Source organism: Perca fluviatilis, chromosome 6 (assembly GCF_010015445.1).
Source record: "Perca fluviatilis chromosome 6, GENO_Pfluv_1.0, whole genome shotgun sequence".
In the NCBI taxonomy this organism is placed as follows: domain Eukaryota; kingdom Metazoa; phylum Chordata; class Actinopteri; order Perciformes; family Percidae; genus Perca; species Perca fluviatilis.
Window position 1 is genome coordinate 2,683,707 of NC_053117.1, and position 15,261 is coordinate 2,698,967.

At 39.6% G+C, this 15,261-nt stretch overlaps 2 protein-coding genes across 2 annotated transcripts; both read right to left on the bottom strand.

The window, feature by feature from the left end:
- Positions 1 to 2,184: 2,184 nt before the first annotated feature.
- On the bottom strand, positions 2,185 to 5,381 carry si:ch211-107p11.3 (GT1 domain-containing protein). Its single transcript, XM_039802183.1, has 7 exons — positions 4,865 to 5,381; positions 4,568 to 4,742; positions 4,365 to 4,435; positions 4,108 to 4,281; positions 3,925 to 4,022; positions 3,196 to 3,267; positions 2,185 to 3,107 (listed from the first exon to the last, which is right to left on the bottom strand). Exons 1-7 carry the CDS (start codon positions 4,878 to 4,880, stop codon positions 2,964 to 2,966), a joined length of 750 nt encoding a protein of 249 aa, XP_039658117.1. The 5' UTR covers positions 4,881 to 5,381; the 3' UTR covers positions 2,185 to 2,963.
- Positions 5,382 to 6,920: 1,539 nt separating this feature from the next.
- Positions 6,921 to 8,837, bottom strand: LOC120561394 (cytochrome c oxidase subunit 6A, mitochondrial). Its single transcript, XM_039804494.1, has 3 exons — positions 8,683 to 8,837; positions 7,323 to 7,465; positions 6,921 to 7,236 (listed from the first exon to the last, which is right to left on the bottom strand). The coding sequence occupies exons 1-3, from the start codon at positions 8,783 to 8,785 to the stop codon at positions 7,147 to 7,149; spliced, it is 336 nt and encodes a 111-aa protein (XP_039660428.1). The 5' UTR covers positions 8,786 to 8,837; the 3' UTR covers positions 6,921 to 7,146.
- Positions 8,838 to 15,261: the final 6,424 nt, after the last annotated feature.

A 15,261-nucleotide genomic window follows, 5' to 3' on the forward strand; every position in this document is an offset into this window, starting at 1 on the left:
AGTGGCAGTCATGTGAAAGTACGGCAAGCTTACAGGGACAAACTAGTGCGCCATTCAGAAACACAACCCGACAAGCCGCGTAGGCTACCCTCCTAGTGGTAGAAGAAATAGTCACACATTTAGGCATGGCACTTTTTATGTAGTCTATGGTATGGCACTACCTCATTGTAAAACAATAACAACAAAACTCCATTACAAGTAAAAGTCTTACATAGACCTACATTATAAATGTCGCAGCTGGTCAAGGGAAGCTACAACTTTACTCTTAGGTAGCCTATCTCAGTCTGGAGCAATGGATCATATTTAATGATATGATTATGCTTTCAATGTAAAATATTGATCTTCAAAGTATAGTTAATTAGTATAGTATAGTTTAGTTAAGTAGTATATTTTAAGTACCTTAAAATTGTACATGAAATGTTTTTACAGTAATAGGCTACGTATGGTCTATAAGCTATTTTCTTAATTGTAAAAGCATATAGAATGAATGTGATTTGTCATTATATTACAGACAATTTATTGAATAAAGAGATGAAGAGATACTTTTCCATATATTTGAATGTAATTATAAAACGTTAACATATAAAATATTTAATATATATAGCCTAAAATATAACGATTTGTACTGTAAAATTGTCGTCAGCATGTGCTCAAATTGGAGGTTTTATTTGCTTCTTCAGATGGACCTTGAATAGGCTATATCCTTCACAGACACTGGATCATGTTCTCAATGTTTTAAACTGCAGGAGGCTCTATCAGAACAATTCCGCAATCATCCACAGCGGTAAAGTGAAGGGTAGAGTCAAAAGAATAAAATAGTAAGAATAGATATTACCAGAGTATAACGAACCTTAATCATGTGCCTTGGCTCTGATCAGCTATGTAATGCCAGCTGCTATTTTGATAGGCTATTCTGTTTGAATTATAATACAATTCTGCTTCTTATGGAGATTAAATTATGATGATTTTGTAATTATAAAAAAAAAAAAAGACACACAAGGAACATGTAGCCTACATTTCAGGGAATGTCACATGTGCTTACATTAACTATACATGGCGCTGCATGTGGATGTACAAGAGACAAAAAAAAATTAGATTTGTTATTACTGTATCTCCCTTTGAAGCCATGATGAATCCGGTTTTCAATGCTCGATTGAGGATGGCTTCAGAAGTGGACCGTGACCGCGCCGCGCGCCGCTCGGTCTGTCAGCCAGTGGCTGGATTAAAGCGCGGTCCGACTGGAGTCATCCGCTCAGAGAGATCTGCACATGTCTCGCATCTGTTCTCAAGTCAGGATTCTAGTGTATATCCTTGGGCTCGAACCGTTGGAAGTGAAATTGTTCCCCCATACATCCATGCATTCAATCGCTAAGCAGTCCGCCATCTTGAACGTTGCCCTAACTAACCCCCGTGCAGGAGTGCAGTGCACTTCTGTCGCTGGAGGACGTCCAGACCATAGATATGGTCCAGACTGTAGCTGCTGCCAGTGATGGTCTCAATCCAGCTGTTTTTCTACAATAACCCTGCTGCACTGCTGCACAGAGCATAACATGTAGTGTTGTGGACTGTATGACCTTAAGCACGAACTGGAGCACATATATTGAACAAACTGGGGACACAATGTTTCTAGGATCCTTGAGATTTTAGGCAAATTATCATGTTTTGCATACAAAAATACAAATAGCCTAATGAATAAAAACAACAATTACACTAATTCCGAATTACATTAAAATCAACATGATTAGAAGTAATATGCTACTACAAGAGTTGTAGGTGTGGTGAGCAAACTAAACTAAAGAACACTTCGTACCACTTTCTTTGTAGACAGGTGGAACAGAAAGGCAAAGTGGATCACAGTATGAGGCGGATGAAAACGTAAAGAAGTAAACTTTCTAATTAAAATTTAAAAATCAATTTGAATGGCATTTTCTCTTGGCATTTAAAGAGAGACAAAGACCTTCCACAGTGTCAATGTACAGGTATATAGCCTCATAACTTAATAATAATGTCATTTTATAATGTTGAGAATAAAATAGCCTCTGCTGCTGCTGGTGGTGGAAATCAGTTTCAACTTTTTTTTCACATTATCATCACATTATCTGTGATTCCAGCTCTTATTACAAATGTTTCAGCAAAGTGATGTGGGGTTGGCCACAATGTGTCAAAAATCATATAGACAATATATAGAAATACAAAATATTTATATATGACTTTCTTTTATGTTACCAGTTCCTACACTACTCGTGGATGTAAGTGCCCCTCAATTTAAAGTCATTCATTGTTTGATCCAATGTGCAGGAGTACAGTCAGTGTGTCAATGCACTGTAATCATGTGATAATGGCATCCTCCTGGGCCACAGGGTTTACACAGCGGCTCCACTTCCTGACCATCCTACTCTGAAACCTCACTAGCCCAACTTGGGGCAACTCCTGCCGTGACAATAAAGGGACTGAAATGATCTTTGGGCAACTGAAGGAAATTACTCCGATACTGCGGACTGCACTAGATGTGTACTGTTGCATGTGTAGAGTTGCACAGTGCACTGCAACAATAAGAAATGGTCTGACACGTGGCCGGTTAGCTCAGTTGGTAGAGCAGGCACACGTATATTGAGGTCAATTCCTCGACGCAGAAGGTCCATGGTTCGAGGCCGACCCATGATGGTTTCCTGCATGTCTTCCCCCTCTCTCTCCCCTTTCATGTCTGAGCTGTCCTATCATTAAAGATGGAAATGTCCATAAAAAAGAAATGGTCTGACACATATTAATGGCAGAATTGCAAGTGACACTGCTGCCCATCATTGCACTTAACTCCCCAACCTGGTTACATATAAGGTAAGATGACAAATGATGTGACTGAAGCAATTTATTACAATTGCCTGGCCTTAAATAAATCAAATATTGTTTTAACATATTATAATAGTAAGATAAAAAACAAAAAACATTAGCATTTCTTTACATGGTCACATGAGCTGCTTATCAAGTAATAAAATTTCTTTCTCCATCTTCCTCATTTTAAGTGCTCTGTATGCCATCTGTTGGTCACGGTTCTCGATCTCCTTCTTGAGGTAGCAGCAGTAAAGGGCTCGTATGTCTTCCGTCTGCCTCTGCAACAAGAAATGAAACAACACATGAGCTCATATTGCTCTTATTCTTTGTCGTTACCGTAAGCCACTACCGTCGCATTAAACTCACCTCTGCACTTCTTCCACCGGTCGCAGCAAACGCTGAGTTGGCCCTCTCCTGGATGCTGCTGCTGTGCACATCCTGCAAAAAATAACAAAGGTGGAAGCAGTATTCAGATTCTTTACTTAAGTAAAAGTACTAATACCACAGTGTAAAACATACTCTTTTACAAATAAAAGTCCTACACTGATAATGTTACTTAAGTAAAAGTATGGAAGTATCATCAGGAAAATGTACTTTAAGTACATTTTACTTAAAGTATTAAAAGTCAAAGTGCAAAATCTTAATTTGTAAAGTAACTGAAGCTGTCAGATGAATGTCGTGGAGTAACAAGGACAAAATTTCTCTCTGAAAATGTAGCGGAGTAGAAGTAGAAAAGTGGAGAGACAAAAAAAAATTACAAGTACCTTAAATTTATACTTGAGTAAATGTACTTAGTTACATTGCATCACTGCAGTATTCAAAAGACAAATGCCCCTCCAGATTGTTTGGAATTGGTCTGGAAGACACACCAAATTGTTGGAAATGTAAGACAGAGGACGGCCAATTACTTCATGTTCTATTGTCCTGTGATAAGGTCCAGGATACATGATGACCTATGTCGGACTGCAGGGACCCAGGTTCCATTCAGCCCAGGGTTATTTGTTCTGGGAGATGGGTCAATTTGTCTTTAAAAAAACCTTTAATCACAAAAAAAGAAGACAAATGCCTCATAAATACATGTTTAGAAGCACTTACCCCTTCAAAATGAGAGTCACTGACGTCTGTCTCATCACTGCTCAGGCTCTCTGGTTCAGTCTTTGTGACAGGCAGGAGGAGGACAGGATGGCCTGAGACTGTAAAGAGGGGGGGGGGGGCAATATTGAGTTAGATTATGAGAAATTCCTGAATGGGTTTCAACCAGGCATTATGTACACCTACCACTAATAAAAGAGTTGTCAGATCCAGTGAGTGGCTCAATGCAGGCCCCCCCAGGGAGGACCTCCACTCTCAGCAGGCTGTCTTTGTCCTGCAGCACATCTTCCTCTGCGGACGTCAGCGACGGGGTTGCTGACTCCCCCTCAGTCCTCGTCGCCCCCACCTGTCTTCTTTTCGCTGTGTAAGGATAGATCGGAGAGGTAAAACACTGCCATGGATGTTACATCGTTGGAAATGTGGACTTGCAATAACAAAGCTACCTGTTTGCACTATATTTTTATGTTTGACTTTCACTTGCTGCCATGATCTTTTGTAGCCGCTGTCCGATACCCTAGGAAGTCATGAAGAAGAATGCAATTTATATGTGTCGGCAATGGTGACAGTATTGGAAAGATCAAGTTCAAATATAAAATAATAATATTTTGAAATTCAATGCAAGTAGTCACACAATAAGTCTTCTTACGCGTTTATTTTATCAGCAATTCTCTGCCAGGCTTCCTCTCTCAGTTTAGAGGCACTGGTAGTGTTGGATTTGGCTGTCAATACCTCTCTCTCTTCTTCGTACAACTTCAAAATGAGATCCTGCTCTTTAGAGCTGAAAAAATGTGCCCTCTCTTGTTTTTTCATCATCTGGAAATCTATTAAAAAAAAAACACAATAATGAAGGAACTGAAATATGCACTTATGAGAGTCAAAAAAACAACACTGTTTTTGTATAGTTTGTTATGTTATATTGAGATCAAGAACAAGGTCTCCTCACCTCTGTCGGTGTTCATGGATTGGGATCAGGCTTTCGGCGTGCGATTGCTCTTCCCTTTATGGTGGAGCGGGTGCGCGCAGTTATCCGAGATGTTTCAATGCTAGATTTAGTAATCAAATCGTAACCCAAAGGTCGCAAAACGGAACAAATCCGAGCTTAATAGACGCGACGGTTAATCACAGCACGCTTCACATGGAGCAATAACTGTGTACGCGACGGAAACGGGAGAAAGATAACCGGTGTTATGAAGCTGGATATCAGCAAGCTTTGTTAACCCAGGATTTTCTTATTAGGCTTAAGGCGCGTTCACATGAAAGAGGTGGAGTCTGTAACAAAGAGCGAGTCACGTGAAACACGTCTAGATCATCTTACTAGATAATAATACAAATTTAAAATGATAATAACCATTCTGCCACATGGGAAATTTCGTGTAGAGTGATTATGTGGAATAACACAAGGACACTGTGACAAGTCAACATGTCTGCTGTGAAAAAGGCTTATTAGGAGTAAACTGTGGTTCTCGTCCCTTATAAGAATCTTTACTGCTCAGCAAAACATATTCATATTCATTCAACATTCATATATATATAAATAAATAAAATTGTGAAGAAAAAAAAAGTGAATTAATTTAAAGGTTGGGAATTATGTCACCTCACCGTACTTCATTTACTTTTAACCCTTGTGTTGCCTTCGGGTCATATTGACCAGTTTTCAATTTTTGTTTTATATAAGAAAATATGGCACGTAGAAATAAATGCTGAAAATGTATAGAAGAAAAATTTAACCATTTAAAACGTTGGAAAAAGCAAAAACAAACTGTGAAAAAAGGTGGGAAGACAACACAAGGGTTAAGAAACGATTCACTGTAATTTGTCACACCTTAACACGTGTGAGTTAGGGAGATGTCAATCAAAGTCTGCACATGCCTACAGTCCTGAAAAGAGGCCAAACGAGGCACAAGTGAAATCACCTGTATAGGTGAACCAAGGTGATCTGCAGGGTCTTACATTAAATAGAAAGTGAGATTGGAAAAGTGCATAACATTAACAATGGCTCCATCGCTTTAATTAGCTCAGTAAGTCATGGCAGACAGTGATCTTCTTGAACACTCCAGTCAGGACTCTCCGCTCTCACTACGGACCTTTTTCACAGCAGGCATTTTTGGCTTGTCATAGTAGGAAAAGCACAGTTGAAATTGATAACCGTAACAATGGCTCAGTTCCATCAAGTGTCCCAGTAAGCTATTTCAGTGAGTCAACATGCACAATACCAGGACCTCTCCTAAGTGGCATGCAGCCATCAGTAATGCTTTTGAATACACCTGTGCTTTTCCTACTATGACATGTCAACATGTCTGCTGTGAAAAAGGTCTATACAGGGATTGTGACTGCTCCTTTTCTGAGAGCCACTGCTTCTCAATAACCCTATGTTGTTGGAGTCCCACAAGCACCCCCCCAGCCACCCTCCTTTAACTGAGGCTTCTCAGTGCTGGACTATTGGCTGTCCTGGCCTGGGACCTCGCTCTCCTGGCTCTCTGTGATTCCACACGGGATCTGGATCTCCATCCTCCAGGAGATTCGAGATACATTTGTGCAGCATTTCCTCTTTCCAGGTTCCATGGTGGAGAGGAGGTTGTGCGACACCCTCTTGGATCCATCTTTTTCATATGTTCACATTACAAAAGTATACATTATACATATATAATTTTGTCATATGGATCATCTATATTGTAATTTGATTATGTTGGTCTATTCTGTACACACATCTATTGCCGAAGCAAAGGGTCGAAAAGGACAGAGGGTGCACAGATTGTAAAGTCCCCTGAAGCCGATTTGGGATATATAAATGAAATGGACTAGAAAGTGAGCCGGCATGCACAATCCCAGGATCCTGAAACTGGAGTAGCTGAATAGAATTGCACTATCATTTATTATTTATACCTATGCTTTCACTCTGGTCAAAATGTTGGCTGATAAAAACTATTTCTTTATGTTATACTTTGAAGGTGAAAACCCTGGAACACTACATTACATCAACACAAGAAATAAAACATGAATTGAAGTAATAATAGTTACTTTATTTATGTTAATTCTGTTTCAAGTCTGACATTTTTGTTTAATGGTCCAGAGTAAAGGAACTGTTGGTTTGGGTGCCCCATGTTGAGAGCACAGAGGTAAACGCAACAAAAATGAAGAGTAAACTGTAAATAAAAGTGTGGTCCAGTAACAAACACCGAGGGAGGACTGGTCCCTGTGCCAGTTTAGGAGGCCTGGATGGAGGGTTTACTCATCGTGGCCCTCATAGCCGCCAGGAAGGGCATTCAAGTGCGGGTTGTGGAAAAGGGATTTGTTGCCATCTCCCCAAGGGAAACGCTGTAAGAAAAATAAATAAGTATTGATGAATGTGACACTTAAGACGACCATTTTGGAATGGGAATTATTTAAGTCGCAAGTCAGACCTTGCTGCGAATGCGAAGGTGGCTGTAAGGGACAAACTCTGGCTGTTCATGGCTATGCTGCTGCTCTTTCAGGTACATGTTCAACATGCACACCGCAACACCAGGCAGGGCAACCACGAAAGTGAGGATCTTCCATGTCCTAGCTGGAAGAGAAAGACAATAATGATTAGTTAGCCAAAAAAAAAAAGCAATTCGAAAAATCCAACCACACCGTTTGTTGAGAATTAAAGTGCTTTTTAGTGACTTTACATGGTTTCAAATCTGCACCCACCAAGCAAGAAATGTTGAGACCTGGTGCTATTACACAGAACGTAATATTTACAGTAAGATGAACAGAGAAAGAATACAGTTTGGAATAACCCACACACGCAGATTTATAAACACTGAGTTGGCTTTTTCAGGACTGATTATCAAAATGACGCAAACACACAATTGTTGAAAATAAGAGAGAAAAGGGTTGAGAATACAGCATTCTGCTGAACAATTACATGTGTGACGCAAAATGTTTTCCCTGTATAACTCAGAAAAGCATAACCTTTTAATTTTACAACACGTTCATCAGTTCCAGCAATCATTTTCATCCAAAAATACTTATCAATGGAGTTTGTTTTAAAAAGATAATACTAACTTAATACCTTTTCGACTGAATACATGTGCTGCTTGGTGATCATCTAGGTAGCAAGTTATATCAAGCTACCTCGGCGTGCGGTTAACTGATGACATTCAACTCAAAGCGTTTTGATCGCCTTTAAAAGATAGGAGCATCTCACTAGGTAACGATTATGTATTTTGTAATTCTTTTACCGAGTAATATTAAATCACACATTCACATGTTTCAACGCCCGCTCTCTCCGCCTGATTAATGTGACATGTAAAAATGGATAGGTACATAGCTTGCTTTAATTACCTGTTGTTCCATCCCTTTCTAGTTTCGTATAGCGTTTATTACGGCTTGATATAAGTTGGGGATTTTTTGTTTTATAACAGCTAACGTTAAGGATATCCATTGACCTGATTGACTCTTTAGCTTGCAGGACGTAACATAACGTTAAGTGTTCGTGACACTGCTCCACTTTCAAGCAATGTAAATAACAAACTAATGTAAATTGCAATGAGACTGCACGGGTGACTGGTAAGCGTTTTAACAAGGTGGCAGGCTGAAATGACGACATGTCTTCAGGTTAGAAAGCTAAATGTTTTGTGCAGCTTCTTCTATGTGCTGCCGTCCGCTCAAGGATGTTAAGCTAGCACTGCTAATGCTAAAACAGCTAACGTTAGCTCAGCAAGGTCACTGTCAAAACGTCAAAAAACAAGTGACAATAAATACAACCAGAGAACTACAAAGAGGTGGTGCAATTACCTGCCTGGTCCCCGTGTCCGGCAGCAGCAGCAGAAAGCTGACGCCGGGTCTGGGTCAAAGAAGACCTCAGCAACATTTGAGAGAAGCGTCCGAGAGCCGCCATTTTCCTTTCTGAGAGGTGCACAGAGACCGGAAGGAATAGGGAATATGCATAGAGGTGTCCCCGTCACCCGTATATGTCAATGCCCGTGTCACGTGGAGGTAACAGCTCTACTGTAAACTGCGCCTCGTCTGTAAAGTAGACGAGAGAACGGAAAACAGCGGGCTTGTTTGAAAGCAGGAAAGCGGCGTGTTGAGACGCGGTTTGACTGAATCTGGTTGATCTTCTGGAGCTGGAGAAATAACGTTTATCAGTTTGTCAAAACAACTAACACCGAGGTTTTTGGAATAAGCTGCTTTAAGTAAATTGTGTATGATCACACTGTGGCAGGGTTGGGGGGACAGTTGATGGCGAGTGAAGATAGTATGGACGAGGGTGACCGTAGTAAGGAAAAACCTCAAAGGAAGAGGGGGCTCAGCGAGTCAGACGACGCGAATGAGCGAGTGGTGAGGCAGAAAATGGATCAGGAAGGACTGAAAGTGCTGGTAAAGTTCAAAGAGGGTCATGATATTAAGTCAGTGGGGCCTGTGGCTCTCACTAAGTTTTTGCATGAGAAGGTGGGTGAGATAGTCAGAGCTAGAGTGCAGTTGATGGTGATTTGATGTTAGTGTGTAAAGACGAGGGCCAGCAATTGAAAGCCTTAAAGCTGAAGAATGTTTGCAAAAAATAAGTTCTTGAGGTGAAGGAAAAAATGGCAGTAGGAGTGGTGTGTAGGGGAGTTATCTATGGTATTCCCATAAAAGAGGATTTGGGAAAGCTTAAGGATAGCATTGAGGGAGGACGTGCGACTAGCCTGAAGAGGCTCAAAATGTGGAGGTCTGGAGAGAAGGTTGATAGTCTTTCAGTATTAGTGGAGTTTCAAGGGGAAGAGCTGCCTAAATATGTCACTGTTGGATATATGAACTTCAGTGTAAGGATGTATGTGCCCCCTCCGTTGAGGTGTTTTAAATGCCAGAAATATGGTCACATAGCTGCTTACTGCAAAGGCACTCAAACTTGTGGACGCTGTGGAGGAGAGCATGTCTATGGTACATGTGGAACTGGGGTGCAAGAGAAGTGTGTTAACTGTGGGGGAGCGCATAGTGTCGGGTACAGGGAGTGTGAAACCAGAAAGAGAGCAGTTGAAATCCAGCATATTGGGGCTGAAGGAAGGTTGTCTTATGCTGAGGCAGCTAAGCGAGTTCCAGCTGAGCCAAATTTAGTGAGACAGACAGCAAGAGCTGCTAAAACCTCAGTTGTTGATGAGGAATTCCTGATTGTTAAGAAGAAAGAATTTCTGTGCTTTATTGCGGAAGTTATTAATTGTACGTCGCAAGCAAGACAAAGGTCTGAGAAGACAGCTATTGTGGTTAAAAGTGCCAATAGGTATCTGGGTATCAAAGACATTACGTGGGAGAGCATTTATGAAGAACTCCAGAACAGAGATAAATCTGAGAAACCAACATCCTTATCACAGCCTGTCTCACAGTTGCCTACGTTGATTTTACAACCTAAGACTTAAAAGGAAAGGAAGGGAAGGAGGGAAAAGACAAGAAAAAGAAAAGGAGAAAAAAACAAACAAAAGAAAAAAAAAAACATTTATTTTCTACAGTGGAATGCTATAAGCTTGGTGGCAAATGGGCAAGAGCTCAAGAGGTTTATTTCCGAACTAGAGATTAAACCTGAGATTATTTGTATTGTTGAGACATGGCTGAAACCTCATCTAAATTTTGTTTTAAATGGATATGTGTGTGAAAGAAGTGATAGGAGTGATAGTAGTGGGGGTGGATGTGCTACTTTTATTAAGGTGGGGGTTCCCTACAGAGTTTTAGGTAAGGGTGTAGGCTTAGAGTATTTAGTTACTGAGGTTTGGTGTGACAATGGTAGTTTAAATATTGTAAATTTTTATAATCCCTGTAAAAGACTTGATATTGATGCACTGGAGCTGGTTGAAGGGCAAGAAAGTGGCAACGTAATTTGGTTAGGAGATTTTAATGCACATAGTTCTTTGTGGGGAGGGGATAGAACAGATCATAATGGTTTGGTTTTAGAAGAACTTATGGATAGGAAAGGGTCGGTTTGTTTAAATGATGGGTCACCTACTCGTATTGTAGTGAGAGTACAGTCTGTATTGGATCTGACTTTAGTTTCTCAGTCCCTTGCAGATCAAATAATATGGGAAGTTTATAGTGAGACAACGATTGGAAGTGACCATTATCCGATTTTATGTAGGATGGGTAATAGGAGCTGCAATGTGAACCAGAGTTTCTCTGAAAGATGGAATTTTAATAAAGCTGATTGGATAATGTTTACAGGAATATGGGTCAGGTTGAGGTGATGGATGATGTGGATGAATTTGCAGAAAATGTTAGTGTAGCTATGGTGGAAGCTGCAAGAGGTTCTATTGCCGAGTCGAGGCCGGGAAGTACGAGGCGGAAATTGGTACCATGGTGGACAAGTGACTGCACGCAAGCAATAAGCACTAGAAATAAAGTATTTAAAGAGTTTAAAAATAGTTTAAGCTTTCAAAAGTATATGGAATATAAAAGAGAGCAGGCTAAGGTGAGAAAAGTAATTAGGAAAGTAAAAAAGAATTACTGGATAAAATATTGTAACACTATAGGACGACAAACCTCCGTAAATGATGTGTGGAGAGTTGTTAAAAAAATGAGTGGGGTGCGGCAATCTCGGAGTTATCCAGTCCTTAAGAATGGTGAGACTATGGCAGTGAAGGATGGAGATAAAGCAGCGTTAATGGTCAAAGATATAGCTAATGTTCATAGTAGTTTTAACTTAACTGAAGATGAAAGACATAAAAGAGAGGCAACAAAAAGACAGTACCAATATCTTTTAGAAAATGTAGAGGATCGAGATGATAGCTTGAATGCAAGTTTTTCACTAGGTGAACTAAAGAAGGCTGTGAGTAAGGCGAAGGTAACAGCTACGGGAAAAGATCGAATAAGTTATGCAATGTTGAAGCATCTCGGTAACGAAGCTCTTCATACTGTATTGGAGTTATTCAATAAGGTATGGGAACAAGGGAAAATTCCAAAGAGCTGGAAGATGGCTGTTATTATTCCAATTAGAAAGCCAGGGAAAGATCCTACTGTGGCTTCTAGCTATAGACCAATTGCTTTGTCATCCCACCTAGGTAAGATAATGGAGAGAAGGATTGTGGAGAGACTGACTTTTTCTGTTGAGTCTCGAAATCTGATAACGTCGTTCCAAAGCGGCTTCAGGAAAGGAAGGTCAATTATGGATCCAGTTATTAAATTGGAGAGTGATATAAGAAAGGCCCAAGTGTGTAAAGAAGTAGTAGCTGCTATATTTTTTGATATGGAAAAAGCGTATGATATGCTTTGGAAGGATGGTGTGTTAATTAAAATCCGAAGGCTTGGAATAGACGGGAAAATGTATTGCTGGATTAAGGATTTTTTAAGCAATAGGCAAATTCAGGTGAGGATAAACAGTAGCTTCTCTGATTGTGTTTTTGTGGAAAACGGTGTACCCCAAGGAAGTGTTATCTCACCAATTTTGTTCTCTATTATGATAAATGATATATATGATACGCTTGATTATGGTATAGGCAAATCATTGTTTGCAGATGACGGCGCTCTCTGGAAAAGGGGTAAAAATGTTCAATTCATTGTTAAAAATTTGCAAAAAGCTATCGACTGTGTAGAAGAATGGGCTGGGAAATGGGGATTCAGGTTCTCTGTTGAGAAAACCAAGGTAGTGTTTTTCTCGTTTAAAAAAATTGAAGAAAGGTTTACGTTGCAATTGTATGGTAGAGATTTAGAAAGAGTAAAATGTGTGAGATTTTTAGGTATGCTTTTTGATTCTAAGCTTACCTGGCATAATCATATTGAAAAGGTAGTTAACAAGTGTAAAAAAGTCATTAATATAATTAGGTGCTTGTGCAATAAGGAGTGGGGAGCAGATATGACTTCAATGAAAAGATTATATGTGGGATTAATTAGATCTATTGTTGATTTCGGGTGTGTGGCTTATGGGTCTGCTGCAAAGTCTGAATTAAAGAAGCTTGATGTTATTCAGGGTTCAGCCCTTCGGATATGTTCAGGAGCCATGAGAACCTCCCCTATATCAGCGCTTCAGGTTGAAGTAGGGGAAATGCCATTTGAGTTGAGACGACTGCAAATGTCACTGTCATATTTTGTTCATCTAAAAGGACATATGGAAGACCATCCAACTAAAAGTGTCCTCATTTCAACATGGGAGCAGGCAAAAAGTAATAGAGAGACGTTTAGTGCAAGTATACATGAAAAGGTAAAGCAAGCGGCTGTAGAACATTTCGAATTTAGTCCATCAGTAGTCTATCCACCGCACCCGCCGTGGCTGCTACCGGTTCCAGATACTGATATAACTTTGCATGAAAAGATAAAAAATTATAAGGGGGATAGTAGACAAATGGCTATGAGGTATGTGGATAACTATTATGGGTATGTGCAAATTTTTACTGATGGGTCAAAGCAACCAGATACAGGGAAAGTGGCAATTGCATATGTGATACCAGAGTTTGATATTAAGTTTTCTGCAAGAGTTTCGGATCATTTATCAGTGTTTTCAGCAGAGTTGATAGCTATCGTGATGGCATTGCAGTGGGTAGAGCAAAGTAAACCGATAAGAGTAGCCATATGCTCAGACTCGTTGTCAGCCTTAGAAAATTTTAAATCAGGTAACCCATGTGAAAGGTCTGATATTGTGTGTGTGATATTGATGTTGTTGCATAGTATTCAAAATGCGGGGACGCATGTAAAGTTTGTTTGGGTTCCGGCTCATGTAGGTATGGTTGGTAATGAGTTGGCAGACAAGTTTGCTAAACAGGCTTTGAAAGCGACAAATATATCTATTCAATGTAAAATATCAAAATCAGAGGCTAAGTCAATGATTAAAAAACATGTTAAAAAGTTGTGGCAAGATAAATGGGACAGGGATAAAGAAGGGAGGGATTTTTACATTGTAAATCCTAAGGTGGGTATGGGCGTTATAGTATTAAGGTGTCGAAAAGAAGAGGGAATTTATACAAGAATGAGAATAGGGCATACCAGACTAAACAAAACATTACAGTTAATAGGAAAACATAATACAGGAAATTGCGAGATATGTAATGTGCCAGAGACAGTGGAACACGTCTTTATGATGTGTAGGAAATTTAATAGAGAAAGGGTTTTTATGAAAAGGAAAGTAGAGGGCAGTGGGGAAAGTTTTATTCTTAGAGAGCTTTTGTCTAAGGGCTCCGATCATAGAGTAATAAAGTATATGCTTGCATTTTTAAAGAACACTGGACTCATTGACAGAATATAGGGTTATTTCTATAAATGTTTTATTTTATTTATTTTTTGTTTTGTAAGTTGCAGGCTACAGTATTTTCAAGGATGTAAGCCACAGTGATGATCATGCACAATTTATCTGGAGGGTGGCGGTAGTGCGCTAAGTTAGTCCGCATCCGCCGTTAAACAATCAACTGAAGAAGAAGTAGACGCGAGCAGGCGGCAGCAGCCGGTGGCGGGGACAAAAGTCCGCTCTCAAGTGGGACAGTTTTCCAGCTGACTCCAGCAGCCTTCAGGCTGAACAGGAAGTGACAGAAACACGGTGGTCCGATTCCGATTTAATAAAATGTTATCAGACCCCTATATCAGCTCATACACAGTCTCCAGTTGATTTTATTATGACAGAGTAGCTGTCAAAATTCTCTACATGCGATCTGTTGCTGATTTTAATAAACAACAGACTGTAGATGATCCGTAATCTGAACAGATTTAGTCTCTCTGACTTTTAAACACAACTATCAGCCACACAACATGTGTTCTGTACAGAATAAGCTTTTAAATCAGACAAATCACAGTTAAAATCCCTCTGATTCAAAATCAATAAAAAGTTTATATAAAACGTCATCATGTTGAGTCGATTCTGAACCAATCAGCTGTTTGATCAGCTGAGAGGCCGGCGTTTCCCAGCATGCACTGGGTCCGCCTGCGTCCGCCTGGCTCTTGCAGTTGGAGAAAAGCAACTTTTTTATTAGTCATAGTACATATGTCCAAAACGTGTCAACAGCTTTGAGGTAGAGAAATATATATATATATATAGCAAATAATACTAAAGAAAATAAAATTAAAATAAGATGCTAGGGGTCTTTTTAGTCCATAAGGGAATGTAAGTCCAACAAATATAAGAGTCTTTCGGCGTTTTTCTCTGTCATATATTTTAAAGATGTAACAAAAAGCTTAAGATCATTCTTCCAACCATTAATGTGGGGTTTGACTTTTAAATATTTGCACCTATGGATAAAATGTTTACAGTGCTCAATCAAGATATTAACCAAGAATTCAAAATTTTTATCCTTTAAAAATATTCCAGCTTTAATTGACATTTCGTTTAATGGGTGTAGCAGTATATCTTTAGATTGAAGCCAGTATTGAAAATATAAATTCATTAATTGGTTCACACTGAAAAAAAATATGTTCGACCGTCTCAATGTC